This window comes from Mauremys mutica, chromosome 6 (assembly GCF_020497125.1).
Source record: "Mauremys mutica isolate MM-2020 ecotype Southern chromosome 6, ASM2049712v1, whole genome shotgun sequence".
NCBI classification, from domain to species: domain Eukaryota; kingdom Metazoa; phylum Chordata; order Testudines; family Geoemydidae; genus Mauremys; species Mauremys mutica.
In genome coordinates, this window is record NC_059077.1 from 88,551,444 (window position 1) to 88,574,301 (window position 22,858).

At 39.8% G+C, this 22,858-nt stretch overlaps 1 protein-coding gene across 2 annotated transcripts in view; it reads left to right on the forward strand.

The window, feature by feature from the left end:
- The window catches only part of GLIS3 (GLIS family zinc finger 3), a 323,632-nt gene that overhangs the window by 218,648 nt on the left and 82,126 nt on the right, over positions 1-22,858 (forward strand). For both annotated transcript variants that reach the window (XM_045020847.1, XM_045020848.1), the window contains exons 7-8: positions 9,649-9,810; positions 13,431-13,541. In XM_045020847.1, the coding sequence (XP_044876782.1) occupies positions 9,649-9,810; positions 13,431-13,541 (273 nt within the window). The remainder of the gene's footprint in view (positions 1-9,648; positions 9,811-13,430; positions 13,542-22,858) is intronic.

The following is a 22,858-nucleotide window of genomic DNA, read 5'->3' on the forward strand; positions in this document are numbered from 1 at the left end:
TAAGGCTAACTCTCTTAAGTACATAAATTTCCTGGTCACAAAGCTGGTGTTTATGGACATGTTTTACTTTTTTCCAGCATATTTTCTTTAAGCAAATACTATGCTCTTGAGAGATCAAAAGGAGCACTCACTGTTTTCATTTTGTTCTTGGCTCTGATCCATGAAGTATTTTTTTTAATTTAAAAAAAATTATTTCCTTAAGAAAAATAAACAGTGACTCTGTGAATCATAACAAGAGTAGGACAAGACTGCAGCTACCTCTATATAGACATGTGGAGAGTGGAAAGAGCCTTCCCCTCACACACACACCTTGTGCAATTGTGCAAAAGGCTGCCACAGTCTCAGTTCTTGGTATACACAGTGCCAAGCAGTTTGGGGAGTCAAAACACTGCCACCAACGTGAGAGTCCATCAATGGAGGAGCCACAGCCATGGTTCTGCTCTCCCCACCACTGACTAGCTGTTGGACATCAGGATTGATGCACCGGACTAGAGGAGAGGGAAAACACATGCTTTGTCCTACTAACCAATGTATGACTGAGGCAGACAGAGTGCCTCCATGATCTGCCCTGAGGAGAGAGGCAGACTTTGACTTTCAAAGCTCAAACTGAAGTTATGGACTTGATGCAGAGTACCGGGTGAGGTTCTTTGACTTGTGTTATGCAGGAGGTCAGACTAGATAATCATAATGGTCCCTTCTAGCTTTAAAATCTACGACAACAGAGCCCTATATTTTAATTAGCTGTAGTTTCAAACTACTGTAATAATATATACAGGAAATCTTTTTTTTGTATTTTCAATACAGGTTGGTTTTTGTGTGTGTGTGTAATACAAAATATAGTGAATCTAGTGTAAATGTGGAGAACTTCACTGACTTCAGTGGAGTTACTTTAGTTTTACACCAGGGTAATGGAGATCGGAACCTAGCCCTTCACGAGGCTCACTTTGTCAAAACACTGTAATACAGAGAAGTTCCCCAACATGAACACCATGTCCAAGCCCCATTTTCACCTGAACTTCTGTGAAAAGCCATCTGGATTTGAAGTCTTGAACCCTCCTCTCTCTTGGATACACTCAGGGGCGGCTCCAGGCCCCAGCACGCTAAGCGCGTGCTTGGGGCAGCATGCCACAGGGGGTGCTCTGCCGATCGCTGGGAGGGCGGCAGGTGGCTCCGGTGGACCTCCCGCAGGCGTGCCTGCAGAGGGTCCGCTGGTCCTGCAGCTCCGGTGGACCTCCCGCAGGCATGCCTGCGGGCAGTCCACCAAAGCCGCGGGACCTGCGGACCGCGGGACCAGTGGACTCTCCGCAGGCACGCCTGCGGGAGGTTCACCGGAGCCGTCTGCCGCCCTCCCGGCGACCGGCAGAGCACCCCCTGCGGCATGCTGCTGTGCTTCGGGTGGCGAAATGTCTAGAGCTGCCCCTGGATGCACTCTATTGGACCAAACCAAAACTTAACTTTGGGTCCACATTCAGCTCTGAACTACACTGCCTAGTTACATCTCTAATATGTATGTCTCTTTATTGGGAAGCTAGAAAGCATTCAGGCTGCATGTGTTTTGTAAATCATTTTAGATGTTAGTGAGTGAATGTTATGTTCACTTCTCCTTTCCTTTCCTATATCATGTCTTTTCCTTTTCCTTTGAATCTTACTCTTCCCTTCTCTTATCCCATCTATTGTCAGGAAGAGGTGCTCCCAGTTTTGTCTGACATCTCCAGAGCTTAGCGACAGCAATATTAGCTCCAATCGTGAACAGATTTAATCAAAGGGAGAAGGTTTTCGATAGGGGAAACTGTATGAATACACAGGACAACCTCTGTTATAAAAGGGTTTTAGAGACAAAGGTTACATGTGAGCAATACCAAGGACAGCATGTTGGAAACTACTGGAAGAGGGAGTGAGAGGAGAGTGTCAAACAAAAAAGACTAGAGACACCCTCTAAACATAGGGAAGCAATAAACCAATTCCCAAGTTGTTCATTCTTCCTCTATTGGCTTCCAATCCGTGTGTCTTTTGAATTATTACCAGATTATGTGTTCATTAGTAGATTCTTTCCAAGAAACTTGTCATAATATTTACTTGCTCTGCAACAACAGGAATGTCTTCCAGGGCTGAAATGGCCAGGCTTATTAAAACGAATGAAAACAACAGCCATTTCCATGGTGGATGAGTCTGTGACACCTACATTTTGTGGGATAAATAACATCCGATATACAGTACTTTGCTTCAGTTGAGCATATTTTATATCCTTGGGGTTCTCCCGGAAGTGCAGTGCTTGTCTTCAAGTGTGAATATGGAGGAGGGTGCCATAACTAAGAGAGAAATATGAAGATCTCTGGAATATTTCAAATATGAAAGAAGATATTTGCAATTGCATGTTTCATTTTTTTTATTGGAAACATACTAAGTATAAAGGCTTGTCAGTAGAGAGAGCTCTCATGCAAAGAGAAATCTGTGGTGTGGGAACAGCCCTCTACAGGTACTGCTCTTCCATTGATGTGGATCCTTGCTCCCCTTTTTCTGTTTTTCCTTCCAGAATTGTTAACACCACAGTGAAACTTAAAGGAACTATTAAAGGTGTATTTCAATGATACATTCAGTCAGTCCATGGCTGGAAACATCTGAGGCAATCCACAGGAGAAAGTGAGCGTTTGTCAAAGAGAAACATGGGAGGAAGCACTCAGCTGTAACTCTGCCAGCAAAAGTAGTACATTTCAAACATTCTAAACAATGTGCCATGTTCTTCGCTGTGATTTCATTGCAGATGTGCAGGTGTAACAGCAGAATATAACTTTCTGTCCACGATCTAGCCATAAGAATTTTAGATTTGAAAATTAAAATCACATTAGGATATAATTTATTAACCCTGTGTCTATTCACAGACAAAATCTTTTACTTCTCAGGTGCAAAGCTCCCTAGATGGTTTGCAGCAGTGACAAATTGGGTACAACAAAATCCCTTAAAATATGATTGATTTATACCATTGGTAGTGTTACATCATTTATTGTCTCTGACCCAGAGAAATCATTGTTTTCTATGTAAAACTGTGTTAAAGATATCTATTATTACAGTGTATGAGTTCATGAAAAGATAGAAATATACCAACTATGATTTACTCCATGCTTTCCTGTAGTCTGTAACTTTTTTCTCTTTGTATATATGCTCACATTTTCGGGGTCTCCAAATTCTTCTGAGATGTGCAGCTTATTTCTGCAGCAGAGATAACAGCATTTATCAGCCATTTCAAAGGCTGATCCAAAACCCCTTGATGTCAACAGAAAATGCCCATTGACTTCAATAAGCTTTGGATCAGGAACTTAGTGAATTGTTTGGCAAAAACCAACTGTAGTCATCTACAGTAAGTGTACACATAGCCCACTGTTGTTTACTGGAATTGATGAATTCCAGGAGCCATGGCTTTTTATGATTTCAGAGAGTCTAACTTGAAAGGGAGGAAATCTCCCAGCCTATGCACTGTTTGAAAATATAGTTGTATACAAGCACTATACATACAAAAAACCAAACAAGTACCATGTCATAAAATGTGCTTGCACTCTGATAGAAATATTTCCTCGACAATGAAATGTAGCTTTGGGTGTTATATTTTCCCCATTTATGTACTCTAAAGGTTAAAATCATACCACACATTTTACATAAAATGAACCCAGCCTTTCAAACCTCAGCTGTGGCATGCAGTGTCCTTGTTGGTGAGCACCTGATGTCAGCACTTTGAGTGATGTCTGACACTAATTATGTGTCACTCACAGGATTGCCAGGCAAGAGAGTCAGGGGGAATAAAAAGCTATTTAAAAGGTTTTGATATGAGGTCTTACTCTCAATTTTTTAAAAGCCCTCATGCCTTTTATAGAGCAGCACTCTGCTAATGCTATGGGGGAAGGGAAATGCTTTTAAAAAGGCTTTTAATTAATGTTTAAAATGCATCACCATTGTTTGAAAGCAATTTAAGGAGCAGTTTCTACATCTGTTCCCTCCATACTCTAAAAAAGGAGGAGGAGGGGAAATCTTTCATTCCTTTCGTGCCACTCACTTCAGTAGTTGCACAGAAGAGCATAATTGGGCAGTGTATCGTATTACCTAAAATACTAATGGCAGATTGATATAAAAGGCTGTTGGACTCATTAATTACTCCTTGATCTGCCGCAAAGGAAGCTTTTAAAAAAAATGTGACCATGGGACAAGTCCAAGACAATCTCAGAGCCTCATGTGTATGGTACTATGTGTTTATAAATACATATATGTATATCCCCTTTTTATATGCCTCTATATTGTATGTACCCATATCTTCCTCTGTGTGTGTGTATTATAGCAGTGCCTATATGGACGCCTCCCGACTTACACAGTCGTTCCGTTCTGGAAAGCCTTGCATAACTCGAATTTTGCATAAGTCGGAAACGTATACCCATACGTTACGCAAAAATACTATTTCTGGCTTATGGAACTTTTTCCGTAAGTGCGAATTTGCGTAAGTGGGATCCTGCATAACCCAGAGAGCATCTGTATTTGCAATCTTAAGCCTTTCTCAGATGTTTATAACTTGGCCAAAAATCTACACTGGAAACATCTACAAAAGACATCCATGTCTGTGGTGAGTCTAAGAACAAATTATTGCCTAGTATGCAAGTCCCCTGCCCTTTTCAAAGCAAGCTAAACAAGAACCAAGCAAAAACAGATTCCAGGGACATCTTGCTTTTGCCTGTATCCTCAGGCCAACTTCAAGCCAGCACAAGATATAAAGACAGTGCATGTTCCTTTGGTGGATGATCTCCTCTTGTCCATTGGCAGCAAAGTATTTCCACACCTATCCTGCTGGACCTCACTGCTACAGCCTTTGGTGCATGTTATCACCAGATAATCTTGCCTTGCCTCCAAGAGGCTGATGAGATGAAAGGAAAGTGTCTCAGGTTCTTCCTCTCAGACCAAACACATTCCATGAGCCTTTGTTCTTCCATGTCCAAAGCCCTCATTTTCAGAGTCCCACAAGACTCACTCCTCTCCCTCATATCATTCAACATCTATATGAAGCCAAACTAACCAAGCTATTTTTCCTATAGTATGGAATGGGAAAAAGAGAAAAGTTGTTGTTTTCACTGATGTTTTCTATTTCTATTTATGTTTCTTAGGCAGGATGTAAAACATTTTTAAATCAGCAGGACTGGATAACTTGCACACACGAATCTTAAAAGAAGGAGTTGGCACCTATGGAAAGTAGTATTTGATCATATAAGTTAACGACTATTGATCTGATTCCTAAATACACAGAGGACTTTATACACTTTTGTGGCAGGGTAAAGGGGTACCAAAGGTGGCATAAATTACACTTACACTCACTTTAAGCCCCCTTTACACTGCTGAATTAGTGCAAATGGGTCTGAGTGTAACTGAGAATCAAGCCCAACGTTATAATGCATATGCACAGGGAGAAGAGTTAAGGTTACATAGGGACCTGATTTCTGAGTGCTTCCCTTTGTAAATTTAATGTTCTTTTAAACTTTGTTTTTCTGTATGCATACACACATATGGTAAATAGAGGGGATGGGGCCTCTGTATGTGGGTATGTAAATTTCTTATGAAATCAGTGTAGATGTCATAAAGAAGCCACAATCCATTTAATGTTTTACTAACATGCTCTACCCGTGTTTATAAACTTCTAATTTTGATAACTAATATATGTCTGTGTGAAGAGAAACAAAACAATTGCATATATAAATAAATGGACAGTCCAATGAATTTGTTTTAAAGAAAACTCTAGGTCAACATTAAGAAGCATGCTGAGCCAGGAAATTGTCTTTATGAGCTGGTTAATGGTTTCAATTTGCATGGAACAGTAAAAAGAAAAATACAGTAACTATGATTCTTTTATTGCGGATTAGGAAAACATTACAAAGGGCTTTTTTATTAATTCCACAAAACTTTAATACTTCCAGAAAATCTGGCTGAATCAGGATTATGTTTAGGAGTGTTATTCAGTTTTAGAATGTCAAATGCATGGCACCTACTAAACTGATTAATTGCGGCAAAGGTGTTACATCCTCTTCCACAACCACACTTAATAACTTGGAAACTATGAAGATTTCCATTTGAAAATACAACTACAGTCTACTTGACTTTTTGTTCCTTCAGCTAATCATGGCTTCTGTGGAATAATTTAACAGAAATCCTATTAGCAAGGAATAGTCCATATTATATATAGTTCAAAAGAATATCCTTCTCAAAGCTTTTTGTCTTTTAAAGCATGAGAGATTCCCTAAATTTCAGATTTTTTTTCAGCATTAACATTTATACTGTATTGTCTGAAAAAGGACTTTTCAACATTTCAGGCTGAATTACCTAGTAAAAGATAAAGAAGAATTCACAATATCTAGAATGGTGAATGTCATATGCATGAATTAAGGTACTATGAAGGAAAAAAGCTTCAATATATTTTCATTATTTTCAAGTTCTACTCAACAATGCAGAGTTCTTAAAAATGTTAATGTCTGTATCTTTTAGGGTGAAATTCACCCCATTTCTCAATTAACCACATAATCTGATATAAACTCTGTATTAATTCCCCAATCCTATAGACACTTGCGCACATGCTTAATTTTACTTAATTATCTGCAGGATCGAGGCCTAAGTAATTAACACAGGGCTGATGCAGTACAGAGGGTCTTCTTTGGAATCTCTATAGTGGGGTGAATTTCACCCTATAAGATTGAAAGATACTTGAGAAAATGAAGTTTATACTAGAGCTATATACAGTTTAATCCATGTCATTTGAATGGAATATTGTTTTGTTCTAAACTTTCCTCTTGGAACCATTAGTGACTTGCCAAAATAATATAATTTCTACTGTCTGTGATTTTCGCTAATGTTACCACCTACCTGTTCTTGAGTGATTTTTTTTCCCAAAATACTGGCTATTCTTTCATACCAATCCTGTCATCCTTATGTTTTCCTTTTTCATCTGTTTTTCTCACAAAATTTTGTTACAGTGGTCGGAATAAATATAAGGGAAATTCCATGGCACATGATAGACTCATGAGAAATCAGGCAATCTTAAAATATATCAGAGTGATGAAGTACTATAGAGGAACACTGTGTTTTACATTTGTGACTTCTGTTTTGACTCTTCCCTCAAGATTTTATTGACAAAGAACAATCAATATTTTTGCTTCCCTCCCCTGTCTCTACAAGCACAGTTAAATTTCTGGATGATGGTTTGTGACTGGAGAGCCTCAAAAGCTTTGGAGGTTCAGTTTGGATAAGAACCCCAAGATCTAGATAACCTGCTGCTCCCCCCCACACAAAAATGTTCAGAACCATTGGGTTGTCAGAGTTGGGTTAGAAGTGTTGCAAAAACTTGTTTTTCTGAGACTTCAAATACATCCCACTTTGTGTTTGAACTTGGCCACAAATACCATTGAATAAAGCCTCCCATTCAGTATTTCATCACTAGCATCTCTGGTTCTGTAAATCAAGGAAGCAAAGGCATGGGTGAAAATGAAAACTGCATGGTTTGGAAAGATTTCTGAATTTCTCTGAATCTGAAAAAAAATTACATTGTGTTTGAGTTTAAGGTGAAGGTCTGGGTTGGCTCACGCATCCCTAATGAGTATGCCTCTTCTTATACTGTAGCATTTAAAAATCAGAGTTGTATATCTTGTCCCATCTCCTAAATTTGCCTGGGCAATATGTAGTCCATTTTTTCTTTTCTACGGTTTAAAAAAAAAATTGTGAAGCAAGGCCCAGAGATTCACCTCGTTCTCCATCCTTTCCATACGCTTCTTCATTCTGTGGAATTTTTTCTGATCCTTTACTCATTATTCCAAGAATTAAAAGTTGAGATCCCTATTTTTCTCACTTTAGTTCTAATTAATTACAAACCAATGCAAATTATGATCAGTCATTTTGATGTTTCATCTGTCTCTACTTTTGCAAGCATTCATACAGTAAATAAAATAGAACAAATGTTATTTATGGAACTCCAGAGTAAGTTAAAAGTTGCCCCTATTCTAGTTATTGTTCATAGACTAGGTGAAATGAATTAGTAAGAGGAACTCTGGAAATAGTTCATTATATCTGCAGTATTATACATGCTTGACATTTATGCTAGTGCATTTTTATCTTTGCAAATGTACAAGAACAGCAAACTAGCATGTAATTCGGGAGACAGCTTCTAATACGGTGCAATGAAACACACAGCAGCTATGATTAATTGCATTAATTGCTCTTGACTGATGGAGTCTAATTGAAATGAAATACATATATAAAAAATGCCTGATGTCACAGAAATCCTTGTTTTTAGTTTCCCTAACATTAGAGATGCTGTGGAAGCCTGATCAGGAAAGAACTGGTGTTAGCACTCGGAGATGCACTTCTGTTTTGAGTAGATTAAGTAGCTCATTAGGGAAAGGAACAGTATATAGATTAAATCCTGTTTTGATGGAGTCTAATGATGAACTCTTTATTTTTAGTACCTTATACAAAAACCTGTAATAGAAAGGTAATATAATATTTGCATGATGATTATAGCTTAGATTTTATTTTTTTAATACAAAAACACTAGCAAGGCAGTGGAGGTTAGGGTTTCCCAGGGTGTGGGTAGTATGAATTTTTTTGTTTTGGAGAGGTTTTTTTGGTTATTCAGTTCTGTTGATGATATGTAAGCTGGAACAAAACTGTGAGGAAAGATGGTCCAGTGGTCAGGGTGCTAACCTAGAATGAGGGCAACTGGGGTTCACTCCCTGCTGTGCTTCCTTTGTGACCCTGAGCAAATCTTTGGTCTGACCCAGTATGGGCATTCTTATGTTAATCACTTACACTGTCTGTGCCTCAGTTCCTCAGCTGCAAAATGGGAATAATTGTGGTTTCTGACTTCACAGTGTGATATGAAAATAGATACATTAAAAGATTGTGAGTTGCTCAGATACAGTAGTCATAGGGGTAATATAAGTACCTAAGGGCTTGTCGGCATAGCAGTGGGTGCTAGAAGGATGTGATTTCTAAAGCACATCAATATGTTGTGCACTAACTAGCCTACTAACAAACAGTACTATGTTAATGAGCACTAGGAAACTTTTAGTTCACATCAGCGGGATCTACATGGTCCAGTTAGTGCACAACATGCTGGTGTACATTAGAAATTACACCTCTTTAGTCACACTGCCATGCCATGTAGACAAGTTATAAGAGAGAAATTCCATCTCTGTTTCCCAGAGGTATATTGTCTAAATAGAGGTAAAGACTCATCTTAGTCACTAATGTAAGCAGAAATGAAATGGCCAGAGCTGTGAAGTATAGACATGAACGATCTCAAAATTTGAGGGTGTTCAGCTCGGAAGTTTGGTTCAGACCCATCTCTACGAGAAAAAACAAAACAGTGGGACAGGATTTTCAGAAGTGCTTAGTGTTGGCCTTACTCTGTTCCCATTGAAGTCTATGGAAAAAATTCCATTGACTTCAGTGGAAGAAGATAGGTCAGTGCTGAGTGCTTTGGGAAATCCCTCTCAGTACATTTTGAGACAAATGCTTAATTTAGTGACTGAATATTTTTAAATTACAAAGTAAAAATTACACTTGGATTTTAAAAGATGAAGGCATTCAAATGTGGGTTTCTTTTTTTTAAAAAAAAATCTTGTCTTTATACAGTTTGAGGGCTGCAAGAAGGCCTTTTCCAGACTAGAAAATCTCAAGATTCATTTACGAAGCCACACAGGAGAAAAGCCCTACCTTTGTCAGCATCCAGGCTGTCAGAAAGCATTCAGTAACTCCAGCGATCGAGCCAAGCATCAGAGGACACACTTGGACACTGTAAGAAATAAAAGAACTCAAATTTGATTTCTTGTTAACCTGTTAAATCCTTTTTCTCTTAGCTGATTGCATCAAATACTGTATATCAGTGGTCCCCAACCTTTTTGGCTGGCGGGCGCCAGCCGAAGGACCACTGCGGCGGTGGAGCACCCGCTGAAATGCCACCGAAATTTGGCGGCAATGCCTCTCGATGACGCCACTTGCCGTCGACAAGCAACGTCATCGAGAGGCGTCCCCGCCGAAATTCGGGAGTGACGACTCTCGATGACGTCACTTGTTGGTGACAAGCAGCAGCATCGAGAGGCGTCCCCGCCGAAATGCCGGTGAGTGCTCTCCCGGGGGCCAGGACACGGGTGCATTAAGGGACCACTGCTGTATATAATTGGAGATGGGAGGATAGGAAGAGATGTCGGTTAATAGAGTTTGAGCTGTGGCAGAGATGACATAGTCCAGGGGTGGCCAAACTGTGGCTTGTGAGCAACATGCAGCTCTTTTACCATTAAAGTGCAGCTTGCAACCCCCCACACCCTCTCTCCATTCTCCGCCTACCATACTGGGTCGGGGGAGGGAGGTAGGAGCTTCTGCCCAGTGGGAAGGAGAGTCTTGGGGCTTCAGCCCTGTGGGGCGCATCTGCCGATGCTTGGCAGGAGTGGGGCTGAAGTCCCAAGCCCTGGCCCCTTGCAAGTGTGCTCTGGGTCTCAAACTTCTGAAGATTGTCGTATGTGGCTCAGAGGGTCAGTAAATTTGGCCATCCCTGACATAGTCTCAGTCAGGAGAGTTACCAAGTTGTGTTCAGTTTTCCCCATGTCCTTTGCTTGTAATAACACTGGGACTGACTGTGACAGAAACACAGTCTGGTGCTGGCCTATATGCAGGGTCTTCTCCAGGTTTTCTGCCACCCCAAGCGGCAGGGAAGGAAAAAAAAAGGTGATCGGCAGCACTTCGGTGGCAGCTCAGTCGCGCCGCTCCATTCTTCTGCACCAGTTCGGCAGCGGGTCCTTCACTCCCTCTCCTCCTTTTCGGCGGCACTTTGATGGCAGCTCAAAGAGGAAGAGAGGGACTGACGGACCCGCCACCAAATTCCCGCCAAAGACCCGGACGTGCCGTCTCAATAGCGGATGGAGTGCCTCCCCTTTGTGTTGACTGCTTCCTTAGCTGGTGCCTGGAGCTGGCCCTGCCTATATGTTCTGAGGAGGCTCTGGTTACTGACTGAAGTATATAAAGGTAAGTAGTGGAGATGGGCCAAGGTTACAAAATTCAGATTTGGATCCAGATTTTGAATACCACAAAATTCTGGAGTGTTTGGAAACAGGATAATGGACCACTGTGGAATTTGGATCCAGGTTTGATTCTGAAGTTTGGAGATTTCCAGGTGTGAAGTTTTGGATCAGGGCTATCTCCAGTCAGTACAATTTGAAGTTGGAATTAAGGCATAAATGCCTGGGCCATAACAGAATGGTCTGATGATGAACGTATTAGCCTTTGCCTACAGAGATACCACAGTGCATAAGAAAACCCATTCAGATAGGAGCAAGATTCTGGAAAATCAAAATGTATCTTCCACAAGAATATATCCCAAAATACAGAATACATTAAGGGCGAAGACCTGTCTGTTTTAGTCACACTACTTCATTAACGTCAGTAGGACTGTTCACTTGGGCAAGACGAGCCTTATTTGGGCTCTTAACTCTTATTACTAGTAGATTAGTGATCAATGCAAACGTGGCATGCTACTTTTTTAAAAATGGAATGTTATAAACAGTTGACTTAGGGCCTGATTCAAAGCCTAGTATAGTCAACAGGAATCTTTCCATTGGCTCCATTGGGTTTTGAAACTGGCCCTTAATGGTTACTATCAAGTTCTGCTCTATTTTAAGACACATATGTATTCATTATGTGGTATTGGAGGTTCTGTAGATAAGAAGTTATTCCATGTCACAACATATAATGAATGTGCAATCAGAGGCTGCTGAGAACATTACCAGAAAGCAGAACATTCAGCTAGATTAAATTTTACAAAACCACAAAACAAAAAAGTTTCTCATTTAGTGAACGGACAGTTTTAGGCCTTCCTGCATCAGTTCAATAGTTGCAGGAGGGAGAATGGCTGGAGAGATCCGTTTTAAAGTAGCTTTTACTCTGAAATGCTTTCTGTGGGAGGGAACCATTCTTCTCAGCAGAAATGGATTTTTTTTCACTGCAAAGAGCCTGTAATTTCCCAAAGCCAGTTAAAATGCTGCGTAGAAAAAAAATATCTAAAACATAGTGCTTCAAGATAATAAACAGAATAAATGTGTCACCTTAAAGTGGTAAATATGCATATATAAGCCAGATAGGTAGTTAGAAGGAGCTAAGCTGCAGCCGCACAACCTGCCCATGGTTGAGGGAGTAAATTTCCCCCCTCTTCCACAATTCTCAAGACTCCAATAATCACAAACATCAATAATAACATATAGTTATCACTAGATAAAAGTTTTACTAAGGCAAAATTAAGATTGAGAGTACACATCAAGAAGTTAAGGGCAAAACTCTATTAGCAAAAAATAAAATAAAATGTTATGCAGCCAAAATATTGTTTTTGAATTATGGGGTTTTAGCCAAGATTTATTTAATAAACAACATTTGTTTTACAACAAAATAAAATTTAGTTTTAAGCAGAAGCAGACAGAGTTTATAAAGGGCATACCATCAGGAAACAGAAATAATAGCATGTGACTTAGCTGACCAGTCGCACAACTTAAATAGCAAATTTCAAATAATGAATAGTGAACAGAATGCATAAAAAATGTGATCTGTTTGCATATATTCTGTGAACAAAGTAAAGAGTTAAATATATCAAGTAATTGTTTGCAATAATAGTTGCACCAATTCTAATATTTACATATTATAGTGCAACTACAATTCTGGAAATACCTCAAAGGGTGTCAGAGAACAGGCAAGTTAGAGCAAGTAGATGTGACTTTTAGTGAATCTAAAAACAACTTATATGGATGTTCCAGGATTGTATATGTTGGCAATATTGTATATTTGTGATTGGCAATTAAGAGATGAAAAAAATTGTCCTGTCTTTTACATAAAAATACATATTCTTTGCATATTCCTTTTTATTGCCTTAAGTGTTTTAGAACTGTAGTGTTTAAAGGTTGCTTTGTTGTTGTTTCCTCTCTTTGTCATGTAGTAGACTAATCTTTTCTCTTATTCTCTGTCTTTCTGAAGCAGGTTTCCTCTATAACTCTTAAGCAGTCTGTCCAGGACTTTACTGCAGTTTCTTTACCTGACTTACTAAAGAATGTAATTTCTGACTAAGTCAAAGATTGCTGTGAGGGTGACATAATTGTAAGTACTACCGGAGATACTCATTCATAATGATAAAAAGAATGATGAGGTAAAAGGAAATATGGCATGGTAAAATTTAAAATAGGCATTTAAAGATTCATTTACTTTCTCTTGCTTGCAAAGCTTCCTTTCTTTCCTCTTATACCATGCCATTAAACTACTGGGCATTCTACCTGTGGTACTGTTCTGTGTAGCCAATCAATAGCAATGGATTTTCCCCAGTTAAAATAATCTGTGGTTTAACCGATTTTTCTGTGTGCTTTTTTGGTTTGTTTTTGTTTTAGAAACCTTATGCATGTCAGATTCCAGGATGTACTAAGCGATACACAGACCCAAGCTCCCTGAGAAAGCATGTAAAGGCACATTCTTCCAAAGACCAACAGGCCAGGAAAAAGGTAACTTTCCCAGAGGATCATTCTGCATAGGAATTATATAGTGAAGGTAATGTTGTAACACTAGAAGTATTGAGACATCTTAAGTACCAGAACTTGTGAAACTGTAAAGCCCTGGTCTGGGACTGCTTGATTAATGAAACCATCCATGATAAGTGGTAAATCCAGTGTGTGCATAGATGATACTTTCAGTTTTGACTCAATAAAGCTGATTGTTTTACTAGAAGTCCAGCAGAGATTATCATCTGTTGGTATAATGATTAATCATAATGAATATATGTAACTCAGTATATGGAAAAATAATTTTGAGAAGGGAGATTTATTTGTAAAATTCTTTCACCACGTAAGTATATTGTGATGCAACATCCAGTTTACGCTGCCAATCTGAGATAAATAGATGTATGTTGAGGATTGAAGGATGGTAGGTCAAACCATTTTCAAACATCAAGGTATTCCACAATGCTGAGTCCCAGGTTTCTCAGTCCCATGGGAAAAAAAGTTAGCCGAGGACATGATCTGATTTTTTCCCCACATCTCAAGCCCATTTTTACTATAAACCATATTATACTGTTTTAGACCAATGAGGATAAGTGCAATGCTTTCATTTAAAAAACTGATGAGGATGGAGGTGGCCTTGTCTGCACTACCGGGGTAAGTTACACTACTCCAGCTACATGAATAACATAGCTGGAGTCAACATAGCTTTGGTTGATTTACTGCAGTGTCTACACTGCACTGTGTCGACAGGAGACTGTCTCCCGTCAACTTACATTACTCCTTTTGTTCCAGTGGAGTACCGGAGTCAACCAGAGAGTGCTCTGCGGTCGATTTAGAGGGTCTTTACTAGACCCTGTAAATCTACCCCCACTGCATCAATTGCAGCAGCGTTGATCCCCAATAAGTGTAGACATGGTCTTAGAATAATATAGAGAGGGTTAAAACCCTAGAGTCATAACCCGTACAGAAGGGGTTATATTTAACATGGGTGACAGCATGGATTGCCCTTGATTTGAATGGTAACAATTTTTGTTTATACAGTGTCTGAAACACTAAAGCATAGTCTTACAAACTGCAAAATGTAGGGCTAGATTGTGATTTAACTGTTTGCCCTGAGCATGTATCTGTGCTGCTCCCAGAGACCAGGGAATGAATTTTAATTGTTGGGAATTATAGTTTACTTCCTAATTCCCCCTTGTGTCAGGGGAAAAGTAATCTCCTAGTGGTCATTACTGTGCTGGCTGGCACCTTGACCCACCCCTATCTGCCCTCTCCTTGCCCATGTGTGGAGGAGGGCTGGTGGTGGTCCTGTGCAAACTGTTCTCCTGGCTGCACTGTGAACCATAGGGCACATAGCCCCTGGAGAGGAGCAAAGGGGTGTTATATGCCCCCCACTTACTGCCTTGTGTCAGCATGGGAGGCCCTAACCCTAACCCTAACCCTAACCCTAACCCTAACATTGACATGCCTGAATGTTCTGTCAAATTTACCTATGACACATTAAATAAAACTTGGATAATGTATCTGAACAGAGGGTATTAAACTCTTAGGTAACATTACATAATTGAATGTAAAATAATATGGTATGCTCTGTACATAATTGTGTCAAATTGCAGGAGTATGAGGGGTACTATTCTTAGGATGACATTTCCCATATGTTTTTCTTCATTTTCCATTCTTCTGTTAGAACAGTTTAAAGCTGGCCCTTTTAACTCCGCACGTGGTCATTTTTTTTTAGAATTACACTTAAAGTTGTTTAGTTTTTCATCCAGTCCATTTGATAAGGATTTATTTATCTGAGATAGGTTAATATGTGAAAGTGGAAATAAGTCAACTCAGCAAAAAAACAAAGGAAGAAATGTGGCATCAATCAAGCCAAATGTTTAAAAATGTGCACTGAGGTTGCAGTGTATAATATTTACAAGGTACAGCGTAGTTACTGGACCTTTGAGAACTTATAATTGCTAAGTCGCATCATGCTTTGGTATTTGAAATATTTCCTGGCAGTAAAAATAATAATAATAAAAAGTAAGAAACAATAAACCTTTTAAGGCAGAATTAAGATTATTTATGACTTTAATTAAAAATGAAAATTGGCTTAATGTCAAAAAAGCCTTTACAAAAAATGTGAATTCATCAAAAATAACCATAAAAATTCCAAGGTGATAAAGGCACAGTGGAGTAATAGTTCCAGCCCTAGGGAACTATTCTGTTGAAAAGAATGAAACCCTTTGCTGTCACACCCTGTTAGTCATAGATTCATTTAATATATCTTGCCTGACTGCCTCTAATCCTCATTTTAACCTCCCCCTACACACTAAATGACATTATTTTGGTGCCTTAAGTTGCTAGCTATCCAAGATTGTACACTAAAATATGTTCTTGATGTTACACAGATTTTAAATAGCAGGGAACATGTATTTGTGGCAATGGAGATGCTCTGAAATAAACTACTGTACTCCCCAGGTCAGTCTGAAGCTACACTGATTCTTCCACACAACTTTTCATAATCCATCCTCAAAGCTCCTTGCCCCTCCCTTTGCTGTGTAACATAGACCGGAGAGATGTTGCAGTGAGAATCAAAATAGATTATCTATTTATCATGTCATAACTTTTCGCTGATGTGATTTTGTGCTCTATTGTGCAAGGCAAAGTGCCTGATTCTGCAGTTCTTTTTCAGGCAAAACCCCTATCGATGTAAATTTAAGTCTTTCCTATTAAGGGAATGAATTCCTGACCTACTGAAGTCAGTGGCAAAACTATGTATAATGTATGCAGTTCAACAAATCTGAGCAAGAGTTTGTATTTTATTTTTAAATACAATATTGAAAATAAAACCCAAAAGTTTAGCTACATCTAGTTTTTCACCTTGTGAAATTTCTAAGAAATTCCCCACATGACATCAGAAAGGGGGTGGGTGGGGGGAAGAGGGGAATCAGAACAGAGAGTGAATTCAAAGCCAGAAATATCAAATATCTGATCAAAGAAGTCTAAAATGCAATTCAGACCACTTTCTATTTAAAAAGTCTTTCATGACTTTCAGTGATGCATAGAAAACTGTATACAACAACAACACAAAGATATTTTCTTTCTACATAGTTTAATTGGAGATAAAAACAACACATAAGAGTATCTTTAAACAAAATTAAAAATGCAGCCTCCATGGTTGGAGTCCATCTCCCTAAAAACAGTTGGTGCAACTATCCCTAAGCATGGCCTATGGAAATCAGCAATATGGAAGTACAGATAGTGCTCAGATTGGGAGAGGGTTGAATACTGGCTTATAATGCCTCTGACGTATAATCAACTGTAAGACATCCTCACTTCCGTGTTATCCCCTCCTTTAAACACTTTCTTTTATGCCAGGGAAATGCAATAATTCAGTGTAGTGAATCTGAAAGACAACAAATTTTAAAACACTTTTTTACACATTGTGCAATTACCTTATGGAACTTATTACCACAAGATACCATAGAGGCCAAGAGCTTAGCAGGTTTCAAAAAAACAGATATTTATGTGGATGATGAGTGTATTCACAGTACATTCATTAAAAATTTTTAAAATCCCCAGATTTATAAAGGATATAAATCCTCATGCTTCAGGATAGAAGTAAATGTCATAGTAATGAGATTAGAAAGAACCTTGGTTATTCCATAACTGGTCCCTTGGGGTTTCTCGCACATTCCTCTGAAGTATCTGATCCGAGCCACTGTTGCAGACAGCATAGGACTGGATGGATCTTGGGCCTGATCTAATTCAGCAATTTGAATAGTTCTAAATGGATTAACAAAAATTAATTTAATATGAATAAACAAAAAAGTAATTTTACAATCTGTTTTCTTGCTTTTTCCTTCCCCCATTCCATTTTTATTCCTTTTCTCCTGTTCTCGCTTTCCATGTCCCTTCTCATTCTATCTCCCACTTTCACTAGGCGTGATTATTTTTTAAAGATATGCAACCAAAACTCATATAAACTGTAATGGGAGGTTGGGGTGCATATGCTATGATAAAATTGGTCCCAGTATCTTTGTTTCTGTCTCTTTAATAGACTCTGCTTTTCTCTTTTCTTTTCTCTCCTTCCTTACCTTTACCCTTCCTCTGTCCCCATACACATTCTGTATCTGAACTATTTCTTCAGAAATATATATGCTAAAGCAACTAAATGTTTCACATTTAATGTTTTCACTAATCATTTTGTAGTATGGATAACATTGATACAGAGTCACATGGATCATTTTGTCTCCCATTCATGATTATATAACAATCCTGTGGCATCTTGACTTCAGTGTACCTACACAAATGATGAGAATCTGGCCTTTTAAAGGTGAAAGCTCCAAAAATGACATAATATCTGCTTTCTATACATAAATATGTCCCAGCTTCAATATCCAATACTTCGGGCCATTCCAGGGCCAGAAGCAAGTGTTATGCTTTCTGTTGAGAAGTTGGGAATCCCTCCATCCCAAAGGAATGAAGCTCCAGTTTCTAGCCCTGCCGTGTCATGAAGTAACAGATTTTTATGTAAAGAAAGGCTGTCACTCGCCTAGGACTGAATATTGCCCAGTCTAGACCTCAGGACTGTGTGACTTTTGCAGAGAAAATACTGCATTTGAGGGTAGAAGTAGGGTTGCCAGGTATCTGTTTTTTGACCGGAACACCTGGTTGAAAAGGAACACTGGTGGCTCCAGTCAGCACCATTAAAAGTCCGGTCAGCGGCATAGTGGGGCTAAGGCAGGCTCCCTGCTTGCCATGGCTCCATGAGGCTCTCAGAGCAGTGACATGTCCCTCCTCCAGCTCCTATGCATAGGAGCAGCCACGGGGCTCCACATGCTGCCCCCACCCCAAGCACTGTCTCTTCAGCTCCCATTGGCCAGGAACCATGGCTAATGGAAGCGGAAGGGGCAGCACCTGTGGATGGGACAGCACGCCACAGAGCCACCTGGCTGCGCCTCCGCATAGGAGCCAGAGGGGAACATGCTGCTGCTTCTGGGAGCTGCTTGATGTCCCAACACCCTGCCCCAGTCCTGATCCCCCTCCCACCGCCAAACCCCTCAGTCCCAGCCCAGAGCACCCTCCTACACCCCAAACCCCTCATCCCCAGCCCCACCCCAGAGGCCACAGCCCCAGCCAAAACCTGCACCCCCCATCACTCCAACCCCCTGCCCCAGCCCTGATCCCCCCCTCACCTGCCAAACCCCTCGGTCCCAGCCCAGAGCACCCTCCTACACCCCAAACCCCTCATCCCCAGCCCCATCCCAGAGCCTGCACCACCAGCCAGAGCCCTCCCCTCCTCCCTGCACACCAACCCCCTGCCCCAGCCTGGAGCCCCCTCCCACATCATGAACCCCTCATTTATGTCCCCACCCCGGAACCCACACCCCCAGCCCAGAGTCCGTACCCTCTCCCACACCCCACACCCCTGCCTCAGCCCAGAGGCCCCTCCCATACTCCAAACCCCTCATCCCTGGCCCCACCCCAGAGCCTGCACCCCCTTCCACACCTCCCTGAACCAGTCTGGTGAAAATGAGTGAGTGAGTGAGGGTGCAAAGAGTGAGCTACAGAAGGAGGGAGGATAGAGAGAGCAGGACCGGGTCCTCGGAAAAGGGGTGAGGCGGGGCGGGGCCTCAGAGGAGGCTTGGGGCAGGGAAGGAGCAAGGGTGTTGGATTTTGCGCAAGTAGAAAGTTGGCAACCCTAGGTAGAAGGAAGAAACAATTACTGTAATTGTTATTTCCTTTCTTCTGACAAATATGTAATGAGTAGGAGGAGGATTCATGCAAATATAGACAAATAGGAAAAAATGGGAGGTAGAAAAGTAGGAGGATAGAAGGTGCAGGATATTTGCCACAGATAATCCTCATAATATTTGTTTTTACCTTACATTTCATGAAATCTGGCAACCATTTCTAGATTATGACATTGTTCTATTACACTGCAGTCTGAAAAGTATGAACTGATGCATCTGATAATTTTTATATCCATTCATCTATATTAGGTAGAGGTAAATCCCTCTAATGTCTACGGACCAAATCCTGCAGTCCTTATTCTGGGAAAATCCTGTCTGAAATTTATGACTAAGGGCCTGATGCTGATACCCTTGCTCATATTGAGTAGTCCTCTATTAGTTCCCTGAAGCCAGTGAGATTACAAAAGAAGTGAGGTACTACTCAACATGAGTAAGGTTTTTTTGTTGTTGTTGGTTTTTTTGCAGTCAGTAAGCTTAACATTTTCAAAGGAAGGTTCTGCACAGAAATTTCTTACATCTGTTTAATTGATGATGATGTGCTTGAGCATGACCATTCTATAGCCCTTTTATTAGACTCCTGTACTGAAGTTACTATATGGGAAATGACAAAACTAAATCAGTAACAAAATCCTCAGCTCATTCTGTTGACCCAGCATTGAGTCAAAGCCAAGTTAGAAAATGAATATCATCATTACTTCTTTATAAGACAAATTTGATGGGGAAGCTGAACTACAGTCCTGTACAAACATAAGGACTTTATCCTTTTCATACAGACATACTCTGAGATACGATACACTATTTCACCAGGGGCCCTTCTTAAGGAAAGTATATTTGTAAAATGTATGATAATTCTTGTTCATTTTTATTGTTCCCACTTTTTTTTTTAAAAAAAAAAAGCAACCCATGCAGTAAATGGAGTCTGGGTTTCTTCAATTTTTTGTCTATGTGTAGATCATGGCATGAACCAAGAAATCCACTTTCAACTTCAAAGTGGATTTTTTTTTTAGTCTTTTTAAATATATTTCTGTTACGTTAAGGAAAACCTATTGGAGCCCTCCAGTGGCCAAAATAGTACCTCTAAATTCCCATAAATATTAAGCAGGGACAAGATAGCCTAGTTGACAATGTCAGTCTTATAATTCCAAGATATAAACTTCATTTCCTGCAGTTGCTGTACTTTTAATTACAGTGTCCAATGTATTTATAATTACACTGATGGACAAATATTATTCATGACACTTTTATTTAGCTAAGACAGTGATGTAACATATTTCTGCAAAAAATATTGAAAGATTGTTAAAGAGAGAAACAAATAAAATGAGGTTAAGTTGGCCTATGTTGTGATATCAGTAAAACAGGCCTGGTAGTCATTTAAATAGTTAAAGTAAACAAGACCACCTAAGATGACTTTAGAACCTCTCTTGGGGTTCATAAATCCACAAGTGAGAGCCCTGAAGTGAAAAGTGAGAGCCGAGTTAGACCTAATACTGTCTTATTTATCTTGATCAAACATCTAGTCCAATGGTTCCCAAACTTGTTCTTCCGCTTGTGCAGGGAAAGCCCCAGCGGGCCGGGCCGGTTTGTGTACCTGCCGCATCCACAGGTTTGGCCAATTGCGGCTCCCAGTGGCTGCGGTTTGCTGCTCCAGGCCAATGGCAGCTGCTGGAAGCGGTGTCCAGTACGTCCCTCAGCCTGCGTCACTTCCAGCAGCTCCCATTGACCTGGAGGAGTGAACCACAGCCACTGGGAGCCGCAATCGGCCGAACCTGTGGACGTGGCAGGTACACAAACCAGCCTGGCCCGCCAGGGGCTTTCTCTGCACAAGCAGCGGAACAAGTTTGGGAACCATTGTTCTAGTCCTTAGCTATTTATATAGACACCACATCTTTTAATAGTTCCTTATTTGCAAACTTTACTATTTTTAACATTAGACGTTCTAGTTGAGATTCATTATAAGGCACTCTTTGAGACATTGACTGCTTCATTGCACTGATACTAAATAGGACTCTCTCTTATGGAACTGTTTCTGCATCATTTTAGCTTGTTCAAATTGCTCTTAAAGAAACCAAACCTGGATTCGTTCTGCCAGGTAACTTACCATCTTGACTGGTTCTGTAATATTAGTAAATGCAGGTTTGAAAGACTACCACCTTTGCTGCTCTGGGTACTCCACCGTTATATACAATGTCATTCAGCTGAGCAGCTAAAGATTAGAACAACAGTGTCACTAGTGCAGAATGTGAACCTCAATGAAACAGTGATACGGTTGGGCAGCTATTTATTTATCTGGTATACATTCTTGTGTCTCTCCCACAACAGTTGCCCTATGCGTTTGCTATCCCTTCTTTCTTTATTTTAAGGCTATTTGTTGCTTCTCCACTGACTCCATACAGTCAGTGTCTGATACATGACACTTCAAAAAATTGTTCAAATGTTTTTAGAAGTTACTTGGAATTAGTTTATTGGATTTGTATATTAGTCTGATGGATGTCGCAAAACACCTGACATTTTATTTCACCAAAGAGTCAGAGGTCTCCCAAATGTCACTATTAGGATGCTAGGGAGGTAGAACATCTTATTTGTCATAGCGGTTGGGTCTGGGGAAGGACTGAATATACAAACATTTGCCAAGTTTGCTACAAACATAGTTCAGTTTTTCCTGAAAAATCTCCCTTTTTAGTACCAGAATTGGCAAAGTGAAAACTAGGGCTTTGCACAGCTGCTCTCAGTGAGCTCATAAAACAAACAGCCCAGGAAAAAAAAGCACTTCATACGCTATTGTTCCCATGAAGTCCATCAGGAGGCTTTCTGAGTTTCTCTCATTGGCTCTGTCAAATTGTGGAAGTAAATGAGGTGGGGAGGGAGAAGAGCACTTGCTCAATCTTTTCTCTGGTGTTTAAAAAAACCTGAAGGAGAAAGTTTTGGCTGTACTCAAAGCAGGATTTCCTGAACTGACTCTCAGATGCATTTTAGTTCTTTGAATGGTAGCTCAGGCTAGAACTGGTTGGAAATTTTTCAAATGAAATTTTTTGTCATTGAAAGAATGGTCTTGTTCAAAAATACATATTTCCATATTAAAATTTTAGTTTTTAATTTTTTTCAAATTTTTTAACAAAACTGGAAAATGAAAAATTTAGTCTTTCTTGGTTTACTATTTTTTCAGTGGCAAATTGTAACAAAGGGAGGAAGAACAAGAAAACTGAAAAATGTGGAGGGAAATGAAAAATAAAAACTTTGAAAATGAACATTTTCTAAATCAAATATTTACAATGAAAATGTATGATAAAAATGTCACGTACATGAAAAACTGTTCCTTTTCAAAATCTGCAGAATGAATATGACTTCAAAGTTTTTCACTAAAAAATGTTTTCCATTTTTTCATCTATTCTAGTTGGGTTCATCGTTTCCTTGTCTCCTCTAAGCTTCTACCTTGATTTTTATTGGGGAGTAAACAAGCTTAGCTTGATGTTGGTAAATCTGAATTAAGTGCTTTTTTTAAATATCCAGGTTGTTGAGATTGAGTTCTTTGTGAAATTAGTGCTCTGAGATGTGAACAGTGTTTTAAGGGAGCCTGAGAAC